This window comes from Nymphalis io, chromosome 9 (assembly GCF_905147045.1).
Source record: "Nymphalis io chromosome 9, ilAglIoxx1.1, whole genome shotgun sequence".
NCBI lineage: Eukaryota > Metazoa > Arthropoda > Insecta > Lepidoptera > Nymphalidae > Nymphalis > Nymphalis io.
This window is the reverse complement of record NC_065896.1, coordinates 1,518,988-1,545,547: the sequence shown is the minus strand read 5'-3', so window position 1 is coordinate 1,545,547 and position 26,560 is coordinate 1,518,988. Positions and strand designations below refer to the sequence as shown.

Genomic DNA, 26,560 nt, shown 5'->3' with positions numbered 1-26,560 from the left:
TCGTGGGTTCAAACCCGGGTAAGTACCACTGAGTTTTCATGTGCTTAATTTGTGTTAATAATTCATCTCGTGCTTGACGGTGAAGGAAAACATCGTGAGGAAACCTGCATGTGTCTAATTTCATTGAAATTCTGTCACATGTGTATTCTACCAACCCGCATTGGAGCAGCGTGGTAGAATAAGCTCCAAACCTTCTCCTCAAAAGGTAGAGGAGGTCTTAGCCCAGCAGTGGGACATTAACAGGTTGTTACTGTTACTGTTTTTTATTTTGAATATTACTAAAAAAATATTGTAATACTATAAATATAAAGGTCACATTTAGGTTAAAAACATTATTTTTTGAGAGGGTTTTTATTGGTGCAATTATGGTTACAAAAATTATTCAGCATTGAAATATCCAATTCTCTGGTCGAAAACTGAACCAGATATATTTAGGTTGAAGGCAATAATTCTAGAGGCAGTTATACTAAGCCAAACGAATTAAATAAAATTACCCTCAATAAAACTATTAAAGAGGTTTCATTTCAAAATAATATAATTAATGTCAATGTCACAAAACTGATTAAAACTAATAAGATACTCGTACTACACAATTTGTTTAAAATAAAAATATAACTGTCGAATTAATGGTATATATAATAATAAAATGTCCAAGAAAAGCGATATGACTAGGCAGAGCATTCTCGTGTATCAAGCTGATCCAACCGAATGTCCGTTTCGAGAGTTCAGGGATAACGAAATATCTCCAGATTCCTGGGGAATGGTTAGAAATATACTTTTAAATATTTTACACGGTAGCTCATATCTGTAACGCTGTAGTATTCAATTTGTCGCATAACCAACCTAGGTCACATACTTATTTATTATAAATATAGCCTTACAAAAAATTTAACTTCATTTGATAAATAATATGGCAGATATGATGGTTAACTTATGTCACAACTGCTTATTCACATTTTTATTATAAGTATTATAAACTAACAGTGGAAATAACGCGTGAATCTTAACCAATGCTCGTGGGTTTACGGTGAAGAAAAACATCGTGAGGAAACCAGCATATGTCTAATTCCACAGAAATTCTGCCACGTGTATTCCACCAAGGAGGCCTTAGCCCAGCAGTGGGACATTCACAGGCCGTTACTATAAACTTTACAGTAGTGCTTTGTTCAACCACGTATTAAACGACATATCCACACATATTTAAACGACATACAGCAAAATTTAGTATTGTTGTGTTCTGGTTTGAATCATGAGTGTGCCAGTGAGCCAGGATAGCGAAAGAAGTGTTGTGTTGTTATAAACAATATTCATTAAAGAGGCAGAGTGACCACCCTGTTCAAGTTCAACAATAATTATGACCGTTCATTGTAAATATCGCTTTTAGTCACACAGACGCTTTTAGTCACACAGACGCTTTTAGTCACACAGACGCTTTTTGTCACACAGACGCTTTTTGTCACACAGACGCTTTTTGTCACACAGACGCTTTTTGTCACACAGACGCTTTTTGTCACACAGACGCTTTTTGTCACACAGACGCTTTTTGTCACACAGACGCTTTTAGTCACACAGACGCTTTAGTCACACAGACGCTCTTTGTCACACAGACGCTCTTTGTCACACAGACGCTCTTTGTCACACAGACGCTCTTTGTCACACAGACGCTCTTTGTCACACAGACGCTTTTAGTCACACAGACGCTTTTTGTCACACAGACGCTTTTTGTCACACAGACGCTTTTTGTCACACAGACGCTTTTTGTCACACAGACGCTTTTTGTCACACAGACGCTTTTAGTCACACAGACGCTTTAGTCACACAGACGCTCTTTGTCACACAGACGCTCTTTGTCACACAGACGCTCTTTGTCACACAGACGCTCTTTGTCACACAGACGCTCTTTGTCACATAGACGCTGTTTGTCACACAGACGCTTTTTGTCACACAGACGCTTTTTGTCACACAGACGCTTTTTGTCACACAGACGCTTTTTGTCACACAGACGCTCTTTGTCACACAGACGCTCTTTGTCACACAGACGCTTTATCACGAAATTTCATCATTTCATACATTAATTACTTTGATAAAACAATCTTTACAATTAATTATACATTCTGGTGTGTAATAAGATGTACCTCCTAACTCGTAATAGACCCCGTGTATCAAATACGATTTGTTCTCCGTGTATAAATAATCAATAACTCTAACGGACACGAAGGCATAATTACATTTTTTTTTATATTAATATTTTCAGTTAAGAGTACAGGAAAACTATTTGTAAAGTCATTTGAATCTAAATTATTACCTATAAAGCCAATGTTCAATTTATTTGTCGTGCAAAACGAAACAGATGCGGCGGTGGTCACTAAGCTAACATGATTTTGATTAATCAACTTATGGCCTATTATTAAATCTATGTCGGGTAGATGATATCTCAACTTGTCCATTAGTACAATATTTTCAACATTTACTTCTATCTCGCATTTACCTAAAGAATGTAATTGACTGCTCCCAAAGCCTTTTATTATTATATCAGAGAGTTGAAGTTGTAGTTTTAATAAAAAATTTTTGCTATTGCGAGGGTAAGCAAATTTAATTTGCTGCCTGTATATATGCGATTAAGCCGTGACCTTTCATAAGCAATTATCATACCATACATAACCATACATAAGCAATTTTCTTAAATAAGTCTAATAAAATATCGTAGGTAATTTGTAAAACGTTGCTGACCTTTTGTGTGAGCTGGCTTGAACCGCTTGAAGAAAACCAGCACGTCGCGATGCTGTGCCGACCTTTTGTGTGGGCTGGCTTGAACCGTTTGAAGAAAACCAGCACGTCGCGATGCTGTGCCCCCAGCGATGACAGTACTCGCAACGCGTTGTCGCCTTATAATCCTTCGCCTCGTGCCCCGTTCGACGACACGTGTAGCAGCGTTTTGTATCTGCTAGTTCTTGTGTACTTGAAATAGTATTCGACGAAACACCTTCAGCGCGGCCTCTTCTCCAAGTTGATCTTCTAGCGGAATTCTCTAGCCGAATTCACCATTTCAATCCACCTCTTATTATACAGGATAAAACATCTTCACCACTAATCTTGCATTTCTTAAGTAATAACATTATTCCGTGAAAGTACTTAGTCATTGTCTCAGATTCATTTTTCTTTCTTGCCAACATTTCTTCTTCTTCTTCAGATGATATAGACGGATCACTTCCTTTTTTAGTTCTCAAGACCAGATGTACGGTCCTGATATATTTATAGGCCGATCCCACTTCTGAGATGAAACAGAAGGTGAGCCAGGATAGTGAAAGAAGGGTTGTGTTGTTATAAACAATATTCATTAAAGAGGCAGAGTGACCACCCTGTTCAAGTTCAACAATAATTATGATCGTTCATTGTAAATACATCGCTTTTTATACAAAAGTTAAATCATTATAATGTCGGTAGTTGTAAAAATCATATCACGAAGTTAAATGACATTAAAACAAAATTTATAATCAAATTAACTTCAATAAATATCAGGTTATTCTAAATTATATACGCGTTGGTCGTAGCGTTGAGTTTAACACAGTGTAACTACAGGCACGAGGAACCCGACATTCTACTGTTTGCCACACATTGGCAATGTAAGGAAGGAAAAGAATTTCTCGTTTACCTCCCTATTATATATATAATATAATAGGTCGGTAGGTTACAATGCAATCAAATTATTAAATTCTTCTCCTTGCCATATCATGTTTTGTTTTGCAAAAGTGTCATCATTCTCAGACTAATGTTATATTAATGTGTATTGTAATAAAAATTTGTATTGGCATAAGCAAATCGAGTAAGGACTAGGTCTGGTCTAGTCTAACCAACCAACTTTATTATAATATAACTTATGATTTTTTTTTCTAATTGGAGCTTTTTTTGCAAGGGTCCAGCTGCTTTCCGGGCAAGTCATTTTCTTAGCAAAACATCTGGAAAATCAACGGTTGATATGTTATGGGTCGATGATCAGACTCAACCATTACCAAAGTCAGCGAGACAGTACCTACACGGCTGGACCAGGGCTGAAGATCTGGCTAGTCGACGCTGGGATGCTGAAGTGGTTATATTTGAGGTAAGGGGATAAATTATTGACATATTCTCTATATTTTAAAGCCCATTTTATTTTTTAAATTATTTGATAGAACTGAAATGAAATATTACTAAGCATTTTTGCACTAACAAAGAGATGCCTAACACCTAAAGTCAGACTTAAGAACTTAACAGTAAAAAACATTGCATAAATACAAAAAGCAAGGTAATCTCATAACATCTAGTTTCCGACTTTGCAGAGTCAATTCTCCTTTCCTTGGCCTGGGTTCCAGATTCTATAACGAAGTCTAGAAAATATTTTTATATTTGACTGCCTCGTTGTTCTAGTGCCTTGATATAAGGCCGCAGAGCCGAAAATTCTGGAAATTGGAAGTGTGTCACTCTTGTGTCTCGGAAAGCACGTAAAGCCGCTGCTCCTGCATCTGAACTCTTTCCGGTCGTGTCGGATTGCCGTCCCATCGGATTATGAGAGTTAGGGAATAGAGAGTGCACCTGTGTTTGCGCACACACTTGTACGCTATAATATCTCCTGCGTAGTTGGCTCTCTTGAGATTGGCCGCCGTGGCCGAAATCGGTCTGGAGGACAATATTTTCAAGCGTAAATTTCATTCTTAGAATAATATTATAATTACACAAATATTATTTTGAATGGCATGTACATAAAAACAGTTTGGTAGTCAATCAATATATGGTTACTTTTATAACAAATTAATACAATATACAAAAATAAAACTGAAAGATGTTGAATTGATTGGTTTCTAACCAGTTCTTTTAGGTAGAATACACATAAGATTTTGTAACCTTTTAACTCAGTCAATTAATTTGTAAGGTGACGATTATTGCGTCATAATGTGTCGCCAACCAATCAAATTGATCTGCGTTTTAGAAACTGGAATTAAGCAGATTAGTCGGTAACAAAATAATTAAACATTTATATAATACAACAACAAATTCCAAATAATACATGAAAGTTCATTTATATTTAAACACTGCTGGAATCTAAGTTAGGAGTCAATAAGATGTAACAAAGGGGAAATACGAACAAGCTAACGCAACATATCGAAGCTGCTGACAGATAGCGAAATAACAAGACAAGCAACTATCGAAGATCGAATAAGTAACAAAAGTGGGTTCGCCCCTAGACAGCTTTTCTCCTCCGTGTTTATTTTTCTGCAACTTCATACAACAGCACATTTCGTATTCATAGGATAGACGTAAGTTCCTGTCGAGATCCGAGAGAACACTGATAGTTTTTGACGTTGGTCGATTTTAAAATTGAAGTAAAATTTCTCGTATGAAATTTTGATGAGATTATAACAAGATGAGTATTTGAGATATATTTTATGTTAGATTGATTTATTTTGGTGGTAGGACTGCAAGCCCAAACCACTCATCATATATTCTACCGCTAAACATCATTCCTAGTATTCTCGTATTCTGGCTCACTGGCAGTAAATCTACAGGCACAAGAAACATAACATCTTAGTTCCCTTGGTGTAAATTGATCCATTTGCCAATCTTTCTTCGTATAACAAATATAAAATAAGTAGATATATTTTAAAAGATAGGTAGGAGGTTCGTTTTTATTAATGCAAGATTATAAGATCAACAGGAAAAGTTTATGTTTATCACAAGTCTAGTAATACGGTTAGCGGCTGAATAAGTATACATTTTTTCATACTTTACAAACTACACAATTTTATAAAAAAGTAGGCTTTTTTTTCGTTTTTTTTTTATTTATATATATATACACTATACTACTACGTATAGTTGAGACTCATCGTTACAACATTAAGATTGAGTAGATTAATAAAAAATTATAAAAAAAATAAATTTCCAGGAAAATGGTGGTAAGATGTCAGTCATGGATATGCAGTTAAGTCATGCACAAGTACTACTAAGATCTTCGTTCTGCAGACGTGTCCTGGGCATATGCTACATGCTTGAACGAGTTGATGGTTTGATTGTTAGTACATATATAAATATTTTAATATGTAAGCAAGATGACTTACAAGATGACGGTGAATATAATATCTAAATTTTAACGTTTTTAGAAACCGTAGAATAATAGAACCGTAAAATAGAAAACACCATAAGTTAGGTCTACACAAAACGTTACAAAATTAGAATTCAATTTACATTTGTATAATGAAAAAATCATACAGGCATATAAAATAGAACAAATCAATACAAAAGAAAAAATACATCAACAACAGGGACAATAAGTCTGTAGGCAACTTAAAAATAATGAAAGATCACAGAGACACAAATCAAAATAGCGTATTAACGTAAAGCTGTCTTCATTGTTTTACGATCTAGACGAGCATCGAATGAGTATTGTTTTCTACAAAAACCTTTAAACCATGTTCCAATTCTATTTTAAATATCAACTTGGGTATTAATTTATGATAACTGACTATCACGGAAACAAGATAATTCACAGAAATAATCGTTATTTTTTATCTTTTTTCCGTTCTGTTTTATCAGATTGTAAAAAGGAAATAGCAATTCATCGGATTCCGCTAATTTTCTACGGATGCAACGAAAGAATTCGAGCTAAATTTGCAATATTGTTTGAATACAGAATCTTTTAATAATTATATCTTCGTTTCATTTTATAAAGTAAGAATAATAAGGAATAAAAGCCCTTAGATATTTGGTCAAATTAAATAACTATTGTATATAAAGAGAGTTATTACATCGATATATAATGCGTATCCAGAAACTTTTTAAGATCCAAGTTTTCTCATGATTCAGATGTTTTTTTTTGTTTCTGTTGTTTCTGTTGTGGAGTTATTGTTACTCAATACATGAATACAAAATTACTTATTGAGTTAGGAATTATTTTATATAGCTGATGATGTAATCTTTTTTATAAAAAATGTAACTAGAGTTAATTGTTGGTTCATTTCAATAAAACTTATTTTCCAAAACGGTAGTAGATTTGCGTTTAATTAAACTATACAATATAAACCGAGAAAGCCCAGTGGCGTAAATCTTAACCGATGATTGTGGGTTCAAACCCGGGCAAACACCACTGAATTTTCATGTGTTTAATTTGTGTTATAATTCATCTCGTGTTTGGCGGTGAAGGAAGACATCGTGAAGATCCCTGCATGACTCTAATTTCACTTAAATTCTGCCACATTTGTAGTCCACCAAGCTGCATTTGAGCAGCGTGGTGGTATAAGCTCCAAAACCTTCTCAAAAAAAGGCTGAGGAGGCCTTAAACCAGCAGTGGGACATCATTTACAGGCTGACTAAAGGCACACCATAAATAATGGGTTTTAAACTGAAACTTGGAATATAAGTTTATTTTATAACTTTAGCAACCGCTAGGAAAAGATTTTTGAAAATTTCAACTATTAAGTGTTGAAATGGACCCTTCATTACCTCAGACCCGTACTACCCATAAGAAATCACATACACCGTACGAAATAGTTGCTAGTAAAACATATTTTCTAATATTTCGCTCGAACGAGATTGTGATCGCTAGTGTATTAAACAATAAGATTTTTGCTATCGAGCTTATATTGAAAACGTGTGTAACGTTAAAATAAACCAGCTACCAAGGTTATTCACAATTAATATCAACATTAATTAACGTTTGTTAATATAATTATAGTATATCACATACTCTGGTTACACATTAATTCAAATATGCATCACTGTGATTAGTTATTCCATTTTGTAATAACTATTAGCAAATATTAGCCTACCTATTAACTGAACAATCTCTTGATATATTCAGAAATACGAACCAAACCAAATGAAATATGGAATTAAATCTCACTAAAAATAAAACATTAAGAAACTAAGACATCGTATTTTGCAATAGCAGCCATGTATTTGACTTTGGATGACGTCATAGTCGAGATTAGGGTCATTTCCACCATTGAAAGAATTAGTTAACCAGTAGTGTCGTAAGCTCGGTACTTGATGTTTACATAAAACCTGTACCGATAGTTATGTGAACGTTTTGTTATTTGTTTAGGTAGAACATCAATGGGAGAATTTTATATTCAACATGGGCCCTGAAGGTTGGATGTCACGGTGTCACATCTATTCGCCAGGTATCAAACCTGGAGGCGGCCTGCAGCATCGACCGTCTTTATCAAAAAATGGTAAAATTCGCCTTTTAATATAGATATATAAATGTTTTATTTGAGACAGAGATGCTAACAATCATATATTTATGTATTGCTTCTCTATCATAATCGAATGGCAAATCCAACGTGACTTAATAGGGTTCATTCGCAGGACAGGCTTTACGTGCTTTTTTAGACTCCGGGTTCTAGTGAGTATATTTCGACAGAAAAACTTTTTTCGTTATTGGGTATATATTATTCCCAATAACTTTTTCGACCCGGCTAATTTCGATATATTTTGCGAAGTTGGCTATAAGATTTCCCGCCAAGGCATAATTCTGTTAGACGTACATTTATTGATCACAAAAACTCTAAAAAAATATCAATTTCAACTTTATTTCTCAAAGCGATTCTGGTGTGTTATTTTGTAAGAAAAGACGTCTCAGTTGTTAAGGATAAGATGTATGTACCCTAGCGAACAAGTTTCTTAAGTCGAAGAAACTGACTTTGCAGTCGTTGCTATCGGTCTCACATGTGTTTTGTTCATTCGATGCTTTTATTGCTTTTAACTTTCATAATTAAACTATAGCTTTTAAAATGTCACTTATTTAAAATATATATTATAATTTTTTTTAACATTCTAAAAAATAATTCAATAGAACGACATAAAAACCAATAAGGAAATTATATATGCACCAAATCAAATCAGAATATTTTTGGGAGATGATTGGTTGGTACCTACCCACACCAAGTATTAAGCCATACTACCAAGTCACAGACACGACTTTTCATATTCGACAGATTCATATTCTTATAAAAAATTTTTATAAGAATATGAATCTGATTTCAACTGATAATAAGAATTAAATGAAATTTGACATATATATTATTTGCAATCTGGATGATCATCGAGATGGAATATATAAATTTGTAGCGGATTTTGTCGCGTATATCAACTAGTTAGAAATTAAGACGAGAAATTCATAATATTTTTAATAATTATTATTATTAGTAAAAGGGATTCTTATTGTATTATGTAAATATTAATCGATCATCGTTATTGTAAAATACATTGAAAGGACATTTATCAGAAAAATATAATATTAAAATCCTAACATGGATATAATGTTTATGTTTAATTTACATAATACATTTTGTACACCAAGACAGATACAGCTAAAACAAAATAAAAGATGTTACAATAGGTGGACTTATCGTTATAGAGCGATCTCTTCCAGGCAATCTTGTAGCACAGGAAATGGTCAAGTAACGGTATAAGTGTACCAGTTCTAAGATAAATACATGTTTAGATATAAAATACATACACTGGTGCATATTAATTACATACATAATTAAATAATTATAAAATAAAAACTGATATGAATAATTAATAATAACCATTCATAATAGGTTGTTATCTCGTTCGTCTCTTCTACCTTGGAGCATGGCGATGCGTTTGGGTCAGCGACCAAGTTCCAGTCGACGCTACAGACTCTCCGCTCCTGCCTTTTTCTCCACTTCTAAGCGTTATACCTGCTAAGCCAGGGGTGAAGCAATCAGCGACAGTGACTTCAAATGTCGTTCATCTCTGGCCATTATTGCTTTGTAAGGTAATGTTGACATCATAAACGAAGTGGTATAATCTTCAGTTAAGATAGAAAAGAAGTACAATATACATAGGTTGTCATTAGATAGACCAAGAGATCGGATTATCTAATGACTCTGTGACAAAAATTGCTTTGTGTCTAAAATTTAAATGGTTTTTTTCCTAAATTCTCTGTTAAGGTTAAAGGATAAACAAGAAGTTGTTTATCCTTTAACTAACTTCAACTAAAGGCACCAGGTTACCAGTATTGCTATTGACGTGAACTATTTCAAAACCCTCGACATTTCCTAAACGAGCCTACTTCGTGATAATCTGTTGTTGCAACAATATCATTCGCCAGTTTACAAATTCCAAATATTTACAATATCATTAAATTATCATGAAATTGAGCTTTAGTTACACAAGCGTTACTCGTTACGTTATTTACGTAACTAAGATACTACTAAAGTAATAAGAGCAAAAATACACTATATTTTTTTTGCTCGGTATATTATTTCATACATTTTTTTCATAACATAACTCATTTTATTTACAAATGGAGTTGATTAAAAAAAAATCGATTGTTAATAATTATTAGTTGATAGTTTGAATTTGCCCTTAAACCGTTTATAGCGATACTTTCCCAATGCAAATTCCTACCGCAAAACATTCATAAAGATTTATGGCTGGTGACGAACTAAGACGAATTCCTATAATAATAAAAGATCACTATTCCTTGTAATTTCTTTGATTTGTAGATTCTAGAAACAGTTTTATTTGTATACTATATTTGAATTTTATTTAAATAGAGAATATACATTAGTCTCTATGTTAGAAAAACGGTATAGAAAGTTTTGCTTAATCCAAAAATTGATTTGTAAAATTAAACAACTTAGCCATAAAATGAGTTAAGGTAGTTGTGGTATAATTAGTTTTATTTAATTATTAGCACCGGACAATGCACTTGAATTAGTATAGTAAGTATTTTCATTAACTTTGATTATTATATATATATTATTATATATGATTATTATATTATTATATTAATTATTATTGGAATAAACTCCAAACCTTCTCCTCAAAAAAGGAGAAGAGGCCTTAGCCCAGCAGTGGGACAATCACAGGCTGTTACTTACCTTACATGTAAATTATTGCGTATTCCGAGAAACTAACAATATATACTATGCAATTGAATTATAATATAAGTCACCTACTTTTTTTTCATTATGGTGTCCATTACAGCTATGACATTAGCTATTGAAAAGCCCGTAACTTCGAATATAATATTATCATAATACAGTCATATAATTTGTTCATTTTTTTGTAAAATATTACTTCTCGTAATATATTTAATCAATTCTGAATATTAATTACAAAATAATAATAACGATCTATTATTAAAAACGTTAATTGTGCTTTTAGATTATTTACCTCGTAAATCAAATTACTTAGTTAAACTAAGATATTTATCATATAACGTAAAACATTTATTCTAGAAATGTTCGAATACTGTTTTATTATTTTGAACAGAATGTAAAAATCATTTTCACTCCATTTAACGCGAGCGCCTGTTTTCATAAAACATTCGCGGCGCGTGAATGTTTAATTGCTAATCAAAATTGAACAGGCGCTGTTAAAACTGGCTGCGCCTGACATGAATTCTGATGATACCGACTGTGAAGATGAATTGTTGCTAGATTTCGATATACTTCACACCTTAACGGGTGCGATGGACTTGACTTATAAAATTGCGGGTGAGATTGATCATAGACATTAGATACTTTTAATTCTAATGGTTATATTTTATAGATCAAATTATACTATACCAGGAATAATTTGAAATAATGTATAAAACCACATTTTTAAAGGCTGATTAAATGAGATTGATTTAATTTACGTATATGGAATATCATATTATGACTTCTTATCCTAGATCCTGAAAAAATATGGGACATTTTAATATCAGAGGTACCAGTTTTCACGTGGGACGATGACGATGACACTCTCACGAGCACAGTCAAGTCCAAAAACACGAAGAAACCTATTACCAAGGAAATGACAGTTGTTAGGGTAACATATTATTAATGAGTATATAGGAAGCTGTAAGTGTCCCACCACTTGATAAAAAAGTTTATGAAAAAGAAAACGAAGGCTATTTCACCATGTTTCTTCATTGTATATAATTTCTCACAACACCAGTACCTTTAGGTGTTTTTCTTAAAATTTTTGGAAATACATGACGAATAGAAACTTTAGTACCTTAATGAATTTACTGTTCCTTGCCTAAAAAGAATCATGATCGTCGGTCACTGTAACCCATTACTATTATAAAAAATAGTAAAATTATGTAATTGTTGTTTATGTTTTTTAAAACACTGTTTGACCAATGATAGTGAGACTTTATTGTATCTTGAAGTTACTACATAATTTAAAAGAAAATTGATAACTTCTTAAAAGAATGAAATTAAAATGGTATTTATATTCCGAAACTATTTAGCGTAGTTCAATGACATCAGTTGTAATCGAGGATACAAAGGATCTTCCACCTTATTCACTTCCGGGGATAAGTCCAGGTCATGAAATGAATCTTCTCGTAATGATGGTCAGGGATTTACCGCTAAAGAAACCGCTACCAGAACCCGGTAAATATAAATTGAGCTTGAGTTGTTTAATATAATATGCATAATGAGAAATATTTATGAACTTTCTCCATAGTTTAATCTGCTTCACGCGTTTATGAGTTTTATTTAGATCAGTAATTCTGTTTTTAAAAAAAATTACAAGAACGCGCGTTCATCTGTGGAAATGTTACATGTCGAAATCGTGATACAAGATTTAATTACATGCTGATTTTATACATACTATAAAAATTAACCCAAAGAAACGAGTAACATTCAATACACATAAATACACATGACTTACTTTAGAGATAAATTAACTGGAAGAAAATAAATATATATAACATATAGTATTTATTGTATAGAAAATTAGTACTTTCATAACTTAACATTATTACGACAGAATTTTAAGTAGTATCTCGTAGTTTAGCCTGACTTAGCAATGCTTATATTTCTCTCGAAAAGCGCATTAAGACTTCGTTCCTGCATTTGTGTCTGATTTACCACTTTATGGAAATACTTGAATAAAGTAAATAAATAAAGTGAGTGTTTTTTTTTCGAAATCTGTCGGAATTTCGGTTACCACTAATTTTTAATATTTTTTATTTCATTTCAGTCATATTTTAAAAATATTATCATATATTACTGAGTAATTTTAATGAGAACATAATTATTTATTATGTATTTATATTTTTACGATTAAAAATATATATACGAAATATATAGTTCAAAGAATATACGTAAATATTTATGATTGATGTATATAAAGTGTATTTTTCAGGAACAATTTTCAACTGTTCTGAACAGTTATGTTTTTTTCGAGTATTTTTTCATCTAAAAGTTATTTAGGAATATAGCAAAGAAGCGTATATATTTTTTATCTGATTAAACATTATTTAAAGTTTTATTAATGTCGTATTAAATATTCTAGATATACCTTTATGGAAGACATACCGTTGGATCGACTGGGCTCGCAAACATGGTCTGTATGAGGCTTACGATTGTCCAAGAACAAGATTCGTAAAAGTAAATGGACTTTTGAAACTCTCCTACGCACCTCACTTGTTAGATATTCAGAGTACAGAATCGGTAATTTTGCTTTCAATAACTATATTTTTTACAACTATATTTAATATAATTAATTTACTGTCCCTTTATTTAAAGATTACCCGTCAGTTCAGAGAAGAGCATGACAAATCCAATCCACCGGTAAGTTTTATTAATTCAGATCTGAACAAAAGAAGAAGTGTGTACTTAAATCATTTTTTTTTTCTTAAGAATAAAAAAGCAGCAAAGGATGTAAACAGATCGACAACTGCAAATTCAATGGTAACCCAGCAAACGAAAGACGATCTACGTGAATGGATCCAATATAATTCGGTAAGTTTTAGTAACTATTTATTATTGTGTTTTAACAACGCTTTCATTGAATTAAATAATCGTTAAATATATTTTCATCATTAGCACTGATTTTTTTATTAATTTCAGATCCATAAATTTATTAAATATATCAATGTTCTGTATTTCCCTTCTATGTATTCTTTTACTTCAGTAGCCAGTAGCCCACCTATGAGGGTAACTAAGGCAGCACCAAATAAGGCTTTGGATATACTAGCACCAAAATTTGCACCTCTTTACCTTCAAATAGACGGACCTGACGAGAATATCCTTAGAATTACACTAAACATGCTCCATCCAAGAATTCTACTAAACTGCGGTGTACCAATCATAGATTATATTGAACCAGCTTATCTAGTATTACAAGTTTTTGAATGGTTCGTCGACTGTGATCTACCAAAAGCAAAGGCTTTTATTGAAACTAGGGGATACGAATCTGTTGAAATAACACTACCGCCTGGAAGACATTATTGCAGGTATTAAAATTATTCAAGCTTGATATTGAGGTTATTTAATTGATAGTTTTCTTGCAATTACAATCATGGTGGTATTATAAATAGGTAAATAAAAACGTACCAATCAACCAACGATAGTTTAGAAAAAAAAAAAATATTTTCCTAACCTAATCATGACCTGACTTGTGAATGAGAAAAGGCTAAAAACAATTATATATTTTTTATTATTACTAACTTCGTTAATTTAAAGCCGACCAAAAATGCCAAAACACCATTTTATGATTTACATAACATCTCGTTTTGACTTGTTTATGACTTTTATATTTTTTAACTGGACTGAACTCGTTGTGCGTCTTATGATGGGTTATTTGGTGTTACTTGTGATATTGACTTGATTTGACTATTGACTATGATACTGTATGGTATGATATGGACACGAAAACAAAATAAGGTTCTGTTTTTTTTTCTCCAATAATATTAATAAAACATATATAATTTCTCATCAGGATATGGGTACACTCTCGTTTAAGCTGGCACGCAATGCTTCTAAGTGAATCGTCACTATTACTTGGTAGACGTGACATAATCCAATGTGCTGCTGTAAAAGAATGCCCTTGGGCAGCGCGTTTCCTATCAAATCTTGGATCAGTTTTTTCTAATTGGATACGAATAAGCAGATCAACGATGAATATGTCAGGAAATGATAGAGAATTTTATAGGTAAGTTTTCTATTATTCTAATTAATGTAGTAAACATTAGTAAAATGAATACACAACTCCATAATTGTATCTCAATACATTAATTACTTAATTTTAATATTTAATACAGATCGTATCAACCAGACTTGGAATGGATTTCGGAAATTGTTGGTTACGATAAATCTTTATTGCACTGGATGTTTAGACAAGCATTACAATCTTTGTTGATTAAGAAGCTCCTTCCTGTTGAATTTAGAGCAGTGTGTACAGTTTTGAGAAAATACTTTTGTGATCCCGACTTTGGAATGCAAAAAAAACCTTTACCTCCAAAATCTTTGGCGGATATTGATCGATTAGATCCATGTGATTGTGTTTTGCCTGAAACTGAAGAAGTTGAAATATTAAACGATCAAATGTTGGAAGAGCAAGTGGTAACTAAGCTTATGATTTTATTATATTGTAATAAACAATTTCATATTATTGATAATCTTCAAACTGCCCTTTAGGACGAGCAAGAAAAATCTCTTGTAGGTCAAGAAATAATGGATCAACTATTAACAGTACCAGAACCTCCAATCGCCTCAAAAGTCTGTGAACTGGCGACAGAAGAACTACCCTGTGGACTGTTAAAAGCGGAAAGATTAAAAATAATTAGGAAACATGAAGCGGCCACAATCATCCAAGCTCATTGGAGAGGAACTTGGGCTAGGAAGACTTTAACTGAACAAGTTGCAATCACACCAGACGTTTCTAAAGCAGTAGGACATTTATTTTATTTAAAAATGTTTATAAGGTTAATGTCAATTAAAATTTGGCTAGTTGTAATATTTTAGATAATGGAAAATGCATTTGGTAATTTAGAAGCCTTATCAGCGTTGATGAATGAATTCTTTGCAATGTATCCTGGGACAAAAAGCGCTTATTCGGTCGCTTCAGCTCTCAGTGGTGTTTATGGACTGAACCAATACAATGGAACATCACCAATAACTCCGAAATGCATGTGGATTCCATATTTTCAAGAAGTTTTCACCTGTCACGCTCCTGTCAAAGTGCATTTAGATGTTAATAGTACACTTCAGCATAGTATATTAGCCGTGTATAATAATGACACTGGAGAACAGATGCCGCAAGCGTATAATGAACATATAACTTTTTATTTTGATCCAAATGAATACGGGTAAGTTAAATATATACATACATATTTTGATAATTATTTTACTTTACAGCCTTTCTTTTAGCTTTTTATAAATTGCCTTACAAAACGCTAAGTTTGGCTTGTTCGAAATTAAATTTTTACGAAATCATAATAGATGTAAGCAAATACACTATCAAAATTAATACAACTGTATCGCGCTCATTTTTCTTTTTATTGCGAATCGCATAAAGTTCATAAACTAATTATCAGTATGCAGTAAAACACTATTCCAGCTTAATTCTGATATATAAAAGTTAAAATGGAGTTAAAACTGGTACTGAAATGAATATTCATTAGATTGCAGTTACAATTCTGACTACAGTTACTGAAACTGTTAAATGCAGTGACATATGTTTTTTATTTCGTGTGATTACAAATATTTGTTCCCAACCTTTTAATTTTCTGTAAGGACGGTGGTCTAGCATTGATACGACAGTGTAAAAAAAGTAATTATTTTAATGGTAAAAATAATAATTAAAGTACAATTTTATTGATAAAATTTGTTAAGGGTTGATATATTTTTTCTTTTTTTTTACAGTTACACTGTAATGGGACACGGTTCATTGAGTCAATCTGCGGGAGTCCATTCAGAAGTTCATTGGCAGCTAACTATTCTTTCATCTATATCTAACGTGTTTCACGTTTGCGACAACGACTCTGATTTTTGCAAGGAATTATCCTTATCTTCAGCAACCAAATTGCACATTGACGAGATTTTTATACCCAATAGAAGAAACATTCTTGGTGGAGTACATATACTAGTAACGAAACACGAGGCAGTCAGCTTTAGAGCTGCCGCAACATCTCCTGATGTAAATTATATAAAATTTATTGAAACTTTAACAACGATTACAGACATAATTTAAAATAAAAAAGTACAGTAAATGTCCTATTGCTGGGCTTAGGCCTCTTCTGCCTTTTTTGGAGAATTTTTTTTTTTTATAGAATAGGAAGTCAGACGAGCATATGGGCCACCTGATGATAAGTGGTCCCCATAGACATTGGCATTGTAAGTTAGCTATCGCTTACATAGCCAATGCGCCACCAATCTTGGAAACTAAGATGTTATAACCCTTGTGTCCGTAATTAGCTTATTTCATAACGCTAGTCGAATGCCAGTCGAAGGATACACATGTGGCAGAATATCAGTGAAAATAGACACATGCAGGTTTCCTCACGATGTTTTCCTTCACCGTTGAGCCCGAGATAAATTATAAACACAAATTAAGCATATGAAAATTCACACATGAAATATGATTATTTAGTTGGAAATGGAAGCTATTCTACGGACGGTATCATTAGACGGTCAAGTTGAAGAATTGGGTAGATGTTCGGGAACTGGTGAATTGCACTGGCCTTATATCAGATTGGAACCTACTCTTTCAACTAGCAATTTATCGGCAAGAAAACGTTCCGTGTCACATCCGAATTTGGCAACGGTAATGATCAAGATAAAACTTTAGTTAAAATATTTTGTATACAGTCCAATACTTCTTTTGAAGATATTTTTGTCCTTTAAAGTAGGACATTAATTTAAAATAAAATTAAATGAGACTTCAGATATAAAATTATTAACTAATTTTCGCTTGAATTTAAAGGTAAAGTAGATTTTAATATTAAAATAGATAGTCATAGTATAAAAGCATAAAAGATACATATAAACATATCACGAAAAACAGGGAACTCGAGAATCAGCGTATTCCAGCGCTCGTTCATTGAAGGTTCCAAAGCAAAAGCAAACTGGTGGCAAGAATAAATCCACAACTAAGGTTAAGTATATTACATGGTTCATAATTTTTACTTTGTATTATAAACTAACTCGAAATATTTTTCAGATTAAAGACGCGAAAGCTCTAATAGAACCAAAACAATACTATATTGAGTAAGTATAAGAATAGCAAAATTACATATGTACAATTTGCAAAAACATATATTTTATAAACAACATTCTAAAAATATTCACAGAGTTGTAGCACCAAATGGATGGCCTCTCACATTGGCTCAGTGGAAGAGAGTCGATGAGATAAGAAATTCTCAGGAATTTAATAAAGTAGAAGCTCCTGCTAAGAAACAAATGCCGAAAGAGAAAGTATAAGATTATATTAGAAATATTTTAAAATTTTGTAATCTATTTTTTTTATATAATAATCGAATAATAATAATTTTCAATTCTACATTTACTGAACCAGAGTGGATCTGCAAAAGAAAAAGAAAAGATAATTTCTATACCAGCCAATCAGCCTCAGTTGGGTGATGCTTATGTGGAACTGGAATGTACTCTGGCTGTGGGAGGAGCTGTAGCTATGCGAGACGATCTTAGAGATCTTCAGTTTGCAGCGGCAAGAAAAGCTTGGGACGCTCATGAACATGGGAGAAATTTAAAGGGTGCACAAATTAGGTAAACAACTGATTGATATTATAATATAATATTTGTTAAAATTAATTTACAGAATAAAAAAATATATTAATTGTTATTATAAGCGTTAAAAAGTTTACGGTGTAATAGATACAAATTATCTAGTTGCAAAATATAATTTTGATATTAGAATTGAAATGCTCATTGTTTATCTTATCGTCTATTTAGGAAAGACTTCAGAGCGGAATTCCTGGAGGCCCTTCCACCACCGCCTTCGGAAAGCTCTCAAACTGTTCCAGAGGCTAGTGTATTTAGTATACAAAGATAGCATAATATGAATATGATTATAATCATAATAAAATTAATTAATTTTATAACTGGCGATGAAATATAACTTTGTTTTAGGAATTTTTTACTGGAGAAATAGTGGGAGAAGATAAAAGTAAGATAACATTGACAATTTTATTGTTAAATCCTAGTGATTCTGTAATTTTTGAAATTAAGAATTAAAATGTATGTGATTAATTCTAATTATGTTTGTTAGAAGAGGAGCCGTCTATAGCACAACAAGGACCGACCCCAGCTTCCGAGAGCGGTCGTAAGTTACTAACTTGTGAAATTATACTGATAATTAATTTTAAGAATTATAGTACATGACATGGCATCGTATACTTTATCAACAAGCGTGGCAAAAAAAATCCGTACTACTCAGAAAATGCTTCGTTCTGCAGCAATAGAAATGATTTATTTTGTCCCTTTAAATTTTACACATTTCTTAGAAAATTTTCTTAAAATATCGCCCGGATTATTATATAAATTATATTTTTTAACTCAAAATGTGTTATATACTCGAATAATGAAGTATATATCATATAATTACCATTCTGCCTATGTCAGGATTGTGAGCTATAATAATATGCAAAAAAAAGTAATTTATAATATATGTACATAATATGTAAAAAATGAAGTGATATAATAACAAAATATAATGAAGCAATTTAATCTCTATGTAAAGTTATAGAAATGTCCATTGAAAGTGAAGAAGAGGCAAGATATCTGACAATGCCTGAACAATTAAAAGACAAATTCATACCGCTATACTTTGTACCTTTTTGTACAAAAGAGATCGATGAGACTCGAAGGTAAACATTGAAACATATTAAAGTAGTATTTTATATGTGGACTGCCAAATTGTTACTTGATGGTAAATGGTCGTTACCGCATAAACATTGGCAGTGTAAGAAATATTGACCATTCCCTTTATCATTAAGCGTCACCAACCCCTATTCATGTACTGGCTTTCTCACCCTTCCAACTGAATACAACAAGTTTGCACTATACGTGTTTGTGTTTGCACGTATGTGTACGCAGAGAGCTTGCTCAAAGTCCTAATACCAATGTATTATACATTATATAGTACATTGTGTAAAATCGCTTGCCTAATGACATCGTGAGTACCTGATCAGAGAATCTATATTTATGTTAATAAAAGTACATAATTCTTTAAATTTAATTTTATGCAACAGTTAACAAGTCTTATTTTATAAAAAATCTATAGCATACTTATAACTCCTGAAATGATGGAAGATTCCAAGAAGAATCGTCATGCTAATATCAAAGCAGCATTAGAACGCATGCGTGAACTACAAATATACAACGAAGAACACGTTCTTGGACGCCAGAAGAAAAGATGTCGTCTTCTTGAGAAACTATTTGTTGGTATGTATAGCCATGATTCAAGTATGTATGTATTTAAATATGTTTTATGAAAACAAATTAATTTTATAAGAAGACAAAAAGGAAAGATAAAGGCAGAAGTTTTATCAATGACTATTTTTGGAAGTCTTGTTCAAAACAGTGTTCATGAAAATTGTACTTTTTGACTTCCGATTACTTACCATCCATTGTATATGATCAAATTTGAAATTCAAATGGGTTATCAATCCATATAAATGCAATGAATTGAATAGAATTAGGATCTTGTGAGTTTTTTATGACATTTGTGTATATTGGACTTTGTGATAGTGACAGAAAATTCTAAGTTATTAGTTACAAATATGGCGAACCGACAGCACGATTAATCGACCTTATAGAAACTATTAATTTGTCAAACTAAGTTTTTATATTTAGAAATCTTCAGGACCATATATATATATATATATATATATATATATATATTATTGCTATTGTTCGCTGATGGATATCTGATCTCAGACTTTCTCTAGTTTCATTTAAGTAATACTCTGACTTGAACCTAACGTATGCTCTTACAAGCCGCTCAAGTCACAGTTCATGAGAGCGAAAACGTGACAATTCAACTGGTGATAAGCTGAAGGCACACTTTGCATCTGTCACAGCTCCAAGCGTTTATTTTATTTTTAATTTCTTGTAGCATGTAGAGACGTTCAAAAGTTGTTTCAAAATTTAAAAACCGTAAATTTTCATAACAGATTCACAATGGAATCCGGCCCTTAATGAAGTTTTAGAGGAACGAGATGACGCGATTGCTCGTGAAGCGCTCAATCGAACGCTTTCGGCAACGAAAAAAAAACAAGAAGGAAAGAAAAAATAAGTTATATTTTAATAAAGATAAAAAATATATTTTTGTTGTTTTTTTCTATAACCAATTATATATTTTATTCAAATTTCGTTTTATTTCCAAACTGAATCTGATTCATAATGATTATCATATGATGACACCAACGATATTATTTATGTTAATAAGTTATCGTACAATCCAATAAGGTGTACTGAATTATTGTCACCCTCTCTCACTTGCACCTTCCTCTCATCAAAAGCGATATTTCTGTCCTCGTCGAGTCAAGATCGAGTTTATGCATAGTGAGTATATAACTTTTTCTACAAGTGGTTTGCATCAGAATTACTGTACAAAGTGACAGATCAGTTTTGAATTACTACAAGAACTCGGTACCTATTTCGTAAATAGCAGCCTTTTTTATATTAGAGGGGGCAAACAAGCAAGAGACTCACCTGATGGAAACTACCAACGCCCATGGACACCTACAACACCCGAAGGCTTGCAGGTGCATTGCCGGCCTTTAAGGAATGAATACACTCTTTTCGTGAAGGTTTGTATGTCATATCGGTTCGGAAAAGTCGCCGGCGAAAGCTGGTTTCACAGAGTGGTTGTGCCTGTGAATGTCCCACTGCTGGGCTAAGGCCTCCTCTCCTTATTTTGAAGAGAAGGTTAGAAGCTTATTCCACCACGCTTTCTGCTCCAATGTGGGTTGGTGGAATATACATGTGGTAGAATTTCAGTGAAATTATACACGTGCAGTTTTCTTCACGATGTTTTCCTTCACCATTAACCATTGACGCATGTAAATTCAGTGGTACTTGCCCGGGTTTGAATCCACGACCATCGATTAAGATTCATGCGTTTTAACCACTAGGCAATCTGAGCTTCACTACTATGAGTATACTATATAGTGATTGTTTAAACATTTGGTACCTTTGATAATATTATTGAAATTTTATTTAAAAAATGACCAGTCATTCTGTATTCAAGATGATAAATAAATGAAGCTTATATAACGGACAAAAAATATAGAAAATGAACTCACTAATTGCTTTTAAAATGGGTTTTCGCGTGATACATCAGCGAGTCAAGATTGCACATGCAATCCACCCTTTCATTCCCATTATGGTAATATTTCACTTGCCTTTGAGCTGATAACGTCCAATATAAAAAAGTTTAATGACCTTTCCCTTGGTAGAATAACTAATATACATGCAAATTAATTTATAAAAAAAAACACGCGACGAACAAACTTTAGCTTTAGCAATTTCTTTCACAAAGATTTTTTTTTGAAATTATTTTGATTAGGTACTTTATTGATGTTAATTTGAATGTGAATTTACGTTGAAGGATTTTGTGTGGTCCGTTGGCTTTATTTTATACGTTATGATGTTCATCGTAGTACAAAAAATATATGTACCGCTGTTGGTTACGAAATAAATAAATAAATAAAAGTTATGATTAATATGTCCAGGGTCTAAATACCACCGCGATGACGACGACCCTATTCATTCCCTCTAATATTGCTACGTTGTAAATGCAAAATATCGTACATTCTTCAAAGTAGATTTACATTTCAGTCACACGCATGTACAGACATATATACGAACGCCTTAAGGCCAGACCTACACGACGCTACTAAAATAATTCCAACAAAATACAAATTAAAATCCTAATAAGAATCCTAAGAATAGTGCTTATTAACTATTATTGCAGTTCAAATATAGAAACTCGAGCAACGCTAAGTTTTTTTGTCGCTCATTTTCTCATTTGACTATAAACAATAACTGATTCGTAAATCGATTCAGTTTATGTGAGGTTGCCCTAACGCCTCATTTGAATACGCAAACTCGCACGTACAAACATAGCACCCATTTGTTAGCTTAGTCAGCTTACTAAGGGGTTCGGGGATGTATAGATTATAAATTGATCAATTGATATTCAGTCAACAATATTATCTTAGATTAACTACTGCGAGTCTTGATTTCGCATGAGTAAAATTAAATTTTAACGCCATGATGTTTTTTTGATAGTAAACTTTAGGAATCGGGATGGTAATAGGTTTTTTAAAAAGATAATTAAAACAAATATACAAACAACACGTTCACAATAAAGTAAACGTATATCGAGCCGTACAATTTACACCCAAAGCTAGAACAAAGAAATTAAAACTGAGCAACTGAAATATTGTTTATGAAATATCCTCCACAACCGAGAGTCCAAGCAGAAGTGAAGTAACGTCAGCCTGGACGACCATTGCGTGATCAAATCGAGTCACTAGGCCACGCCCCTTCGGAAGATATTCCTAACAATATACTAATATTGTAAATATGAAAGTAACTCTGTCTTCTGTTACGCCTTTACGGTTAAGCCACTGAATAGCATAGGCTACTTTTTTTAGCCCCCCTGCCCCTAACACGAGGGCAAAGCTGAGAGCAAAAACTAATTAAAGTATAAATGTGACATAAATGTTCTATAAAAAAAATGTAGAAAATTCGGAATGTGGTTAATATAATGTTAGGTACGTAACGCAAGTAACAACCTATAAATGTCCAAATTCTGGGCAAAACCCTCATCTTATATATCTGTATTCAGGTTACTGCAGATCACAACTGTGCTACTAAGAATTCACGTAAGACAGTCCCTAAAATATCATATGTAATATACAAACACTAAGGTGAATCTATAAGTCTAATTCTTTAGAGAAAAATTTGAAAAAATTGGAACGCAAAAAATTAAATGAATAAATAGTGTTACATTTTCGTAATTTTCCTTAGCATTTTTTTTATATCTAAGATAAGTTGTAATACCGTAGAGAGACAAGCATTCCTTCCTTTGGCAAAAACCTTCCTTTAGCAAGACTTGAAGCTAATATAATAAATATGGTGCATCGGGAATGCACCTCCTCTTACCCTCGTTCATTCATATCTGAGACGTCGTTATTCAGGTGTGATACGAATGCATGCCCCCAGGCCAGTTGAAAGGCTTCAGCTCCTAATTGCGCCGACCCCGTTCATACTTATAGACTACGCTGGAAAAACTTTCATCATTTTGTTTTAGCATCTAGAATTTCGCATCAAGTTAAAAAATACTTTAATAAGATATTCGAGTAGGTTTTCTTCTGAATTTGTTTATCCTAATTAATATTATAAATTAGTATATATTTAAATAATCAATTAAAAAATTGTTCGAGTTGAATCCCTACCCTGGATCCTGGACAAGCATCACTGAGTCGTGACGTGTTTAATTTTTGCTTTTAAGTGATATCATGCTTGACGGTGAAGGATAATATCTCTAATAATATCGTTTGTTTTGTGTTTATAGCTTGACAACAAACCCATAGCAAGTATTGTAATTGGTGCATAATTATATCTGATCTATTATGTGTAAACAATAATCTTATAATTTTATATAATATATGTAATGTTGATATACATATATACTATGCCACAGGTAAATCTTTTAGTTTGTTTTAATTTTAGTTTTAGTTCTAGAATATATTATTAATATTTACTTATTAAATTATACAACTAGGATAGATATCGTTTATGTTGATATAAATTTAATAAATAAATAAACTATCGATTTACTTTCCAAGATCTGCCTATTGATTGATCAATAACTTGGACCCTCGACTTATTTGTTTAACCTTGGTGTGGATAATCTTCAATGATTTTAATTTTTCATAACCCTTGGATGAAAGCCTAGATAAGGCAAACAAGAGAAAAATCCGGGATCCAAAAAGGAATATCGTAGTGAGAAATCCAATAATACTTGTGATCCGCAGAGATTTTGGACCAGAGATTATGATAGACTAGAGAAATAACAGATATGGTATATTTTCTTTGAATGTAATGTAACTTGCCATTAGTACTGTTTCCTGGGTACTCAGTTCTAGGACAAATAGTAACAGCCTGTTAATGTCCCACTGCTGGGCTAAGGCCTCCTCTCCATTTTGAGGAGAAAATTTGGACCTTATATTCAATGAAATTAGACACAAGCAGGTTTCCTCATGATGTTTTCCTTCACCGCGAAGCACGAGATGTATTATATATACACAATATAAAGTACTTAACATTTCAATGGTGCTTGCCCGGGTTTGCACCCCCGATCATCGGTTAAGATTCACGCGTTCCAACCGCTAGGCCATCTCGGCTTTTTTCTTCAGATAACTATAATTAACTTAACTTAATAACTTCAGATCACTATAATTAGATAGTTACTAGTGGAATAAACCAACACAAAAAAATTAGGTGTATCAAATTAAATTGTAATTAAAGGACAGAAAGGTCACTTTAATCGCTCTTGTACTCTGCTGGACGACAACATACTCCAACATCATTGATAACTAAAATATTAGTTTACTGTAATATTTACACTGGCTCACTCACCCAAGTCGGAGTTAGTACACCAATATTATACAAGATTATTATGGTATTAATATTTTGCAGTATTATTAGGCACTGATCAGTGGAATAGTAATAGAAACTGTAAATAATTGATTTTGCCTCCAAAAACCATATCTGTATCGTTGATCTATTAGAGTTGGGAAGGCAATATCAGAGTTATTGCATATGCTCATTCAGTAGCCACTGCGTACCTAAAGCGTATTGACTCAAAGGCGTCGGACCATATATATCTTTTACTCTTCGACGTTCGACATTATATATGTCGTATGTATGTTATATAAGAACATAATAAATAATATAAATTATAACTAACAATTGTATTGATTTTTACTCTGAAATAAATGTTTATTATTATAATTATTTTATAATAAAAATCATCATAGCCAAATGTGACGAAGATTTAAATTATGTTTTTTTTTTAAGTATATAAGCTAACGCTTGACTGTTATCACACCTGATGGAAATTGATGATACAGTCTAAGATGGAGCGCGCTTGCCTAGAAGATGCCTATTCACTCTAGACTTGAAGGTGTACCCATATTGTAGGTGGTGGGAAAAACGGCGGTCGGGAGGGTATTCCAGATCTTAGCGGTGCGTATCAGAAACGAGGAAGCAAGTCGTTTCGTACGTGTTTTAGATACATAAACAACGTACGGGTGCAGATCTTTACGCAGTTCTATGGTAAAAATGTGACGGAAGAACCAAATTAAATAGTTCCGGGGCACACTCTCCGAAATATATTCTGTAGAAAACCGATGTGAAATGTAGGACTTTGCAAAAGCTACTCTGTAATAGACTAGAAACTCACTAGAATTCACTTCATTACGCACCTTGTAACTATTAACTTGACATGTAATCTATTTCGATGCGTGTATTGTGTTGTAATTATTATGGTCAATGTCGCATGTCACTTTCTGATATTTCACGACCATTTTCTGCAGTGAGATGCGAGTTTGAATACAGAATAGTCCAACAGATTATGATTATCTAATGGCAAAGATATTCGACAAAGACTATAATAATTATAATGCGCGCATAGAAATAGAATAACACTATGTTTGCATATGAAAATTGCTTTTAACATAATATATTATTATATTAAAATTTTTAAAAACAATAATATCAGTATCATAAATTCTATC

At 32.6% G+C, this 26,560-nt stretch overlaps 1 protein-coding gene across 1 annotated transcript; it reads left to right on the top strand.

The window, feature by feature from the left end:
• Positions 1–646: 646 nt before the first annotated feature.
• On the top strand, positions 647–21,042 carry LOC126770875 (uncharacterized). The gene is made up of 27 exons (XM_050490483.1): positions 647–763; positions 3,914–4,099; positions 5,918–6,043; positions 8,072–8,201; positions 9,576–9,775; positions 11,378–11,504; positions 11,684–11,820; positions 12,248–12,392; positions 13,300–13,457; positions 13,533–13,577; positions 13,647–13,748; positions 13,857–14,242; positions 14,728–14,940; positions 15,050–15,347; positions 15,426–15,677; positions 15,753–16,096; positions 16,653–16,926; positions 17,380–17,553; positions 17,794–17,883; positions 17,950–17,996; positions 18,080–18,203; positions 18,304–18,512; positions 18,699–18,784; positions 19,015–19,068; positions 19,486–19,612; positions 20,029–20,189; positions 20,921–21,042. Exons 1-27 carry the CDS (start codon positions 647–649, stop codon positions 21,040–21,042), a joined length of 4,434 nt encoding a protein of 1,477 aa, XP_050346440.1.
• The last annotated feature ends 5,518 nt before the right edge of the window (positions 21,043–26,560 follow it).

What these genes read in the sequence shown, in the direction of transcription:
- LOC126770875 (XM_050490483.1), top strand. Translation starts at nt 647, where the DNA reads ATGTCCAAGAAAAGCGATATGACTAGGCAGAGCATTCTCGTGTATCAA. An exon ending in CTTGACTTATAAAATTGCGG is followed by an intron (nt 11,505 to 11,683) that starts GTGAGATTGATC and finishes TTCTTATCCTAG; the next exon opens with ATCCTGAAAAAATATGGGAC. An exon ending in ATGACAAATCCAATCCACCG is followed by an intron (nt 13,578 to 13,646) that starts GTAAGTTTTATT and finishes TTTTTTCTTAAG; the next exon opens with AATAAAAAAGCAGCAAAGGA.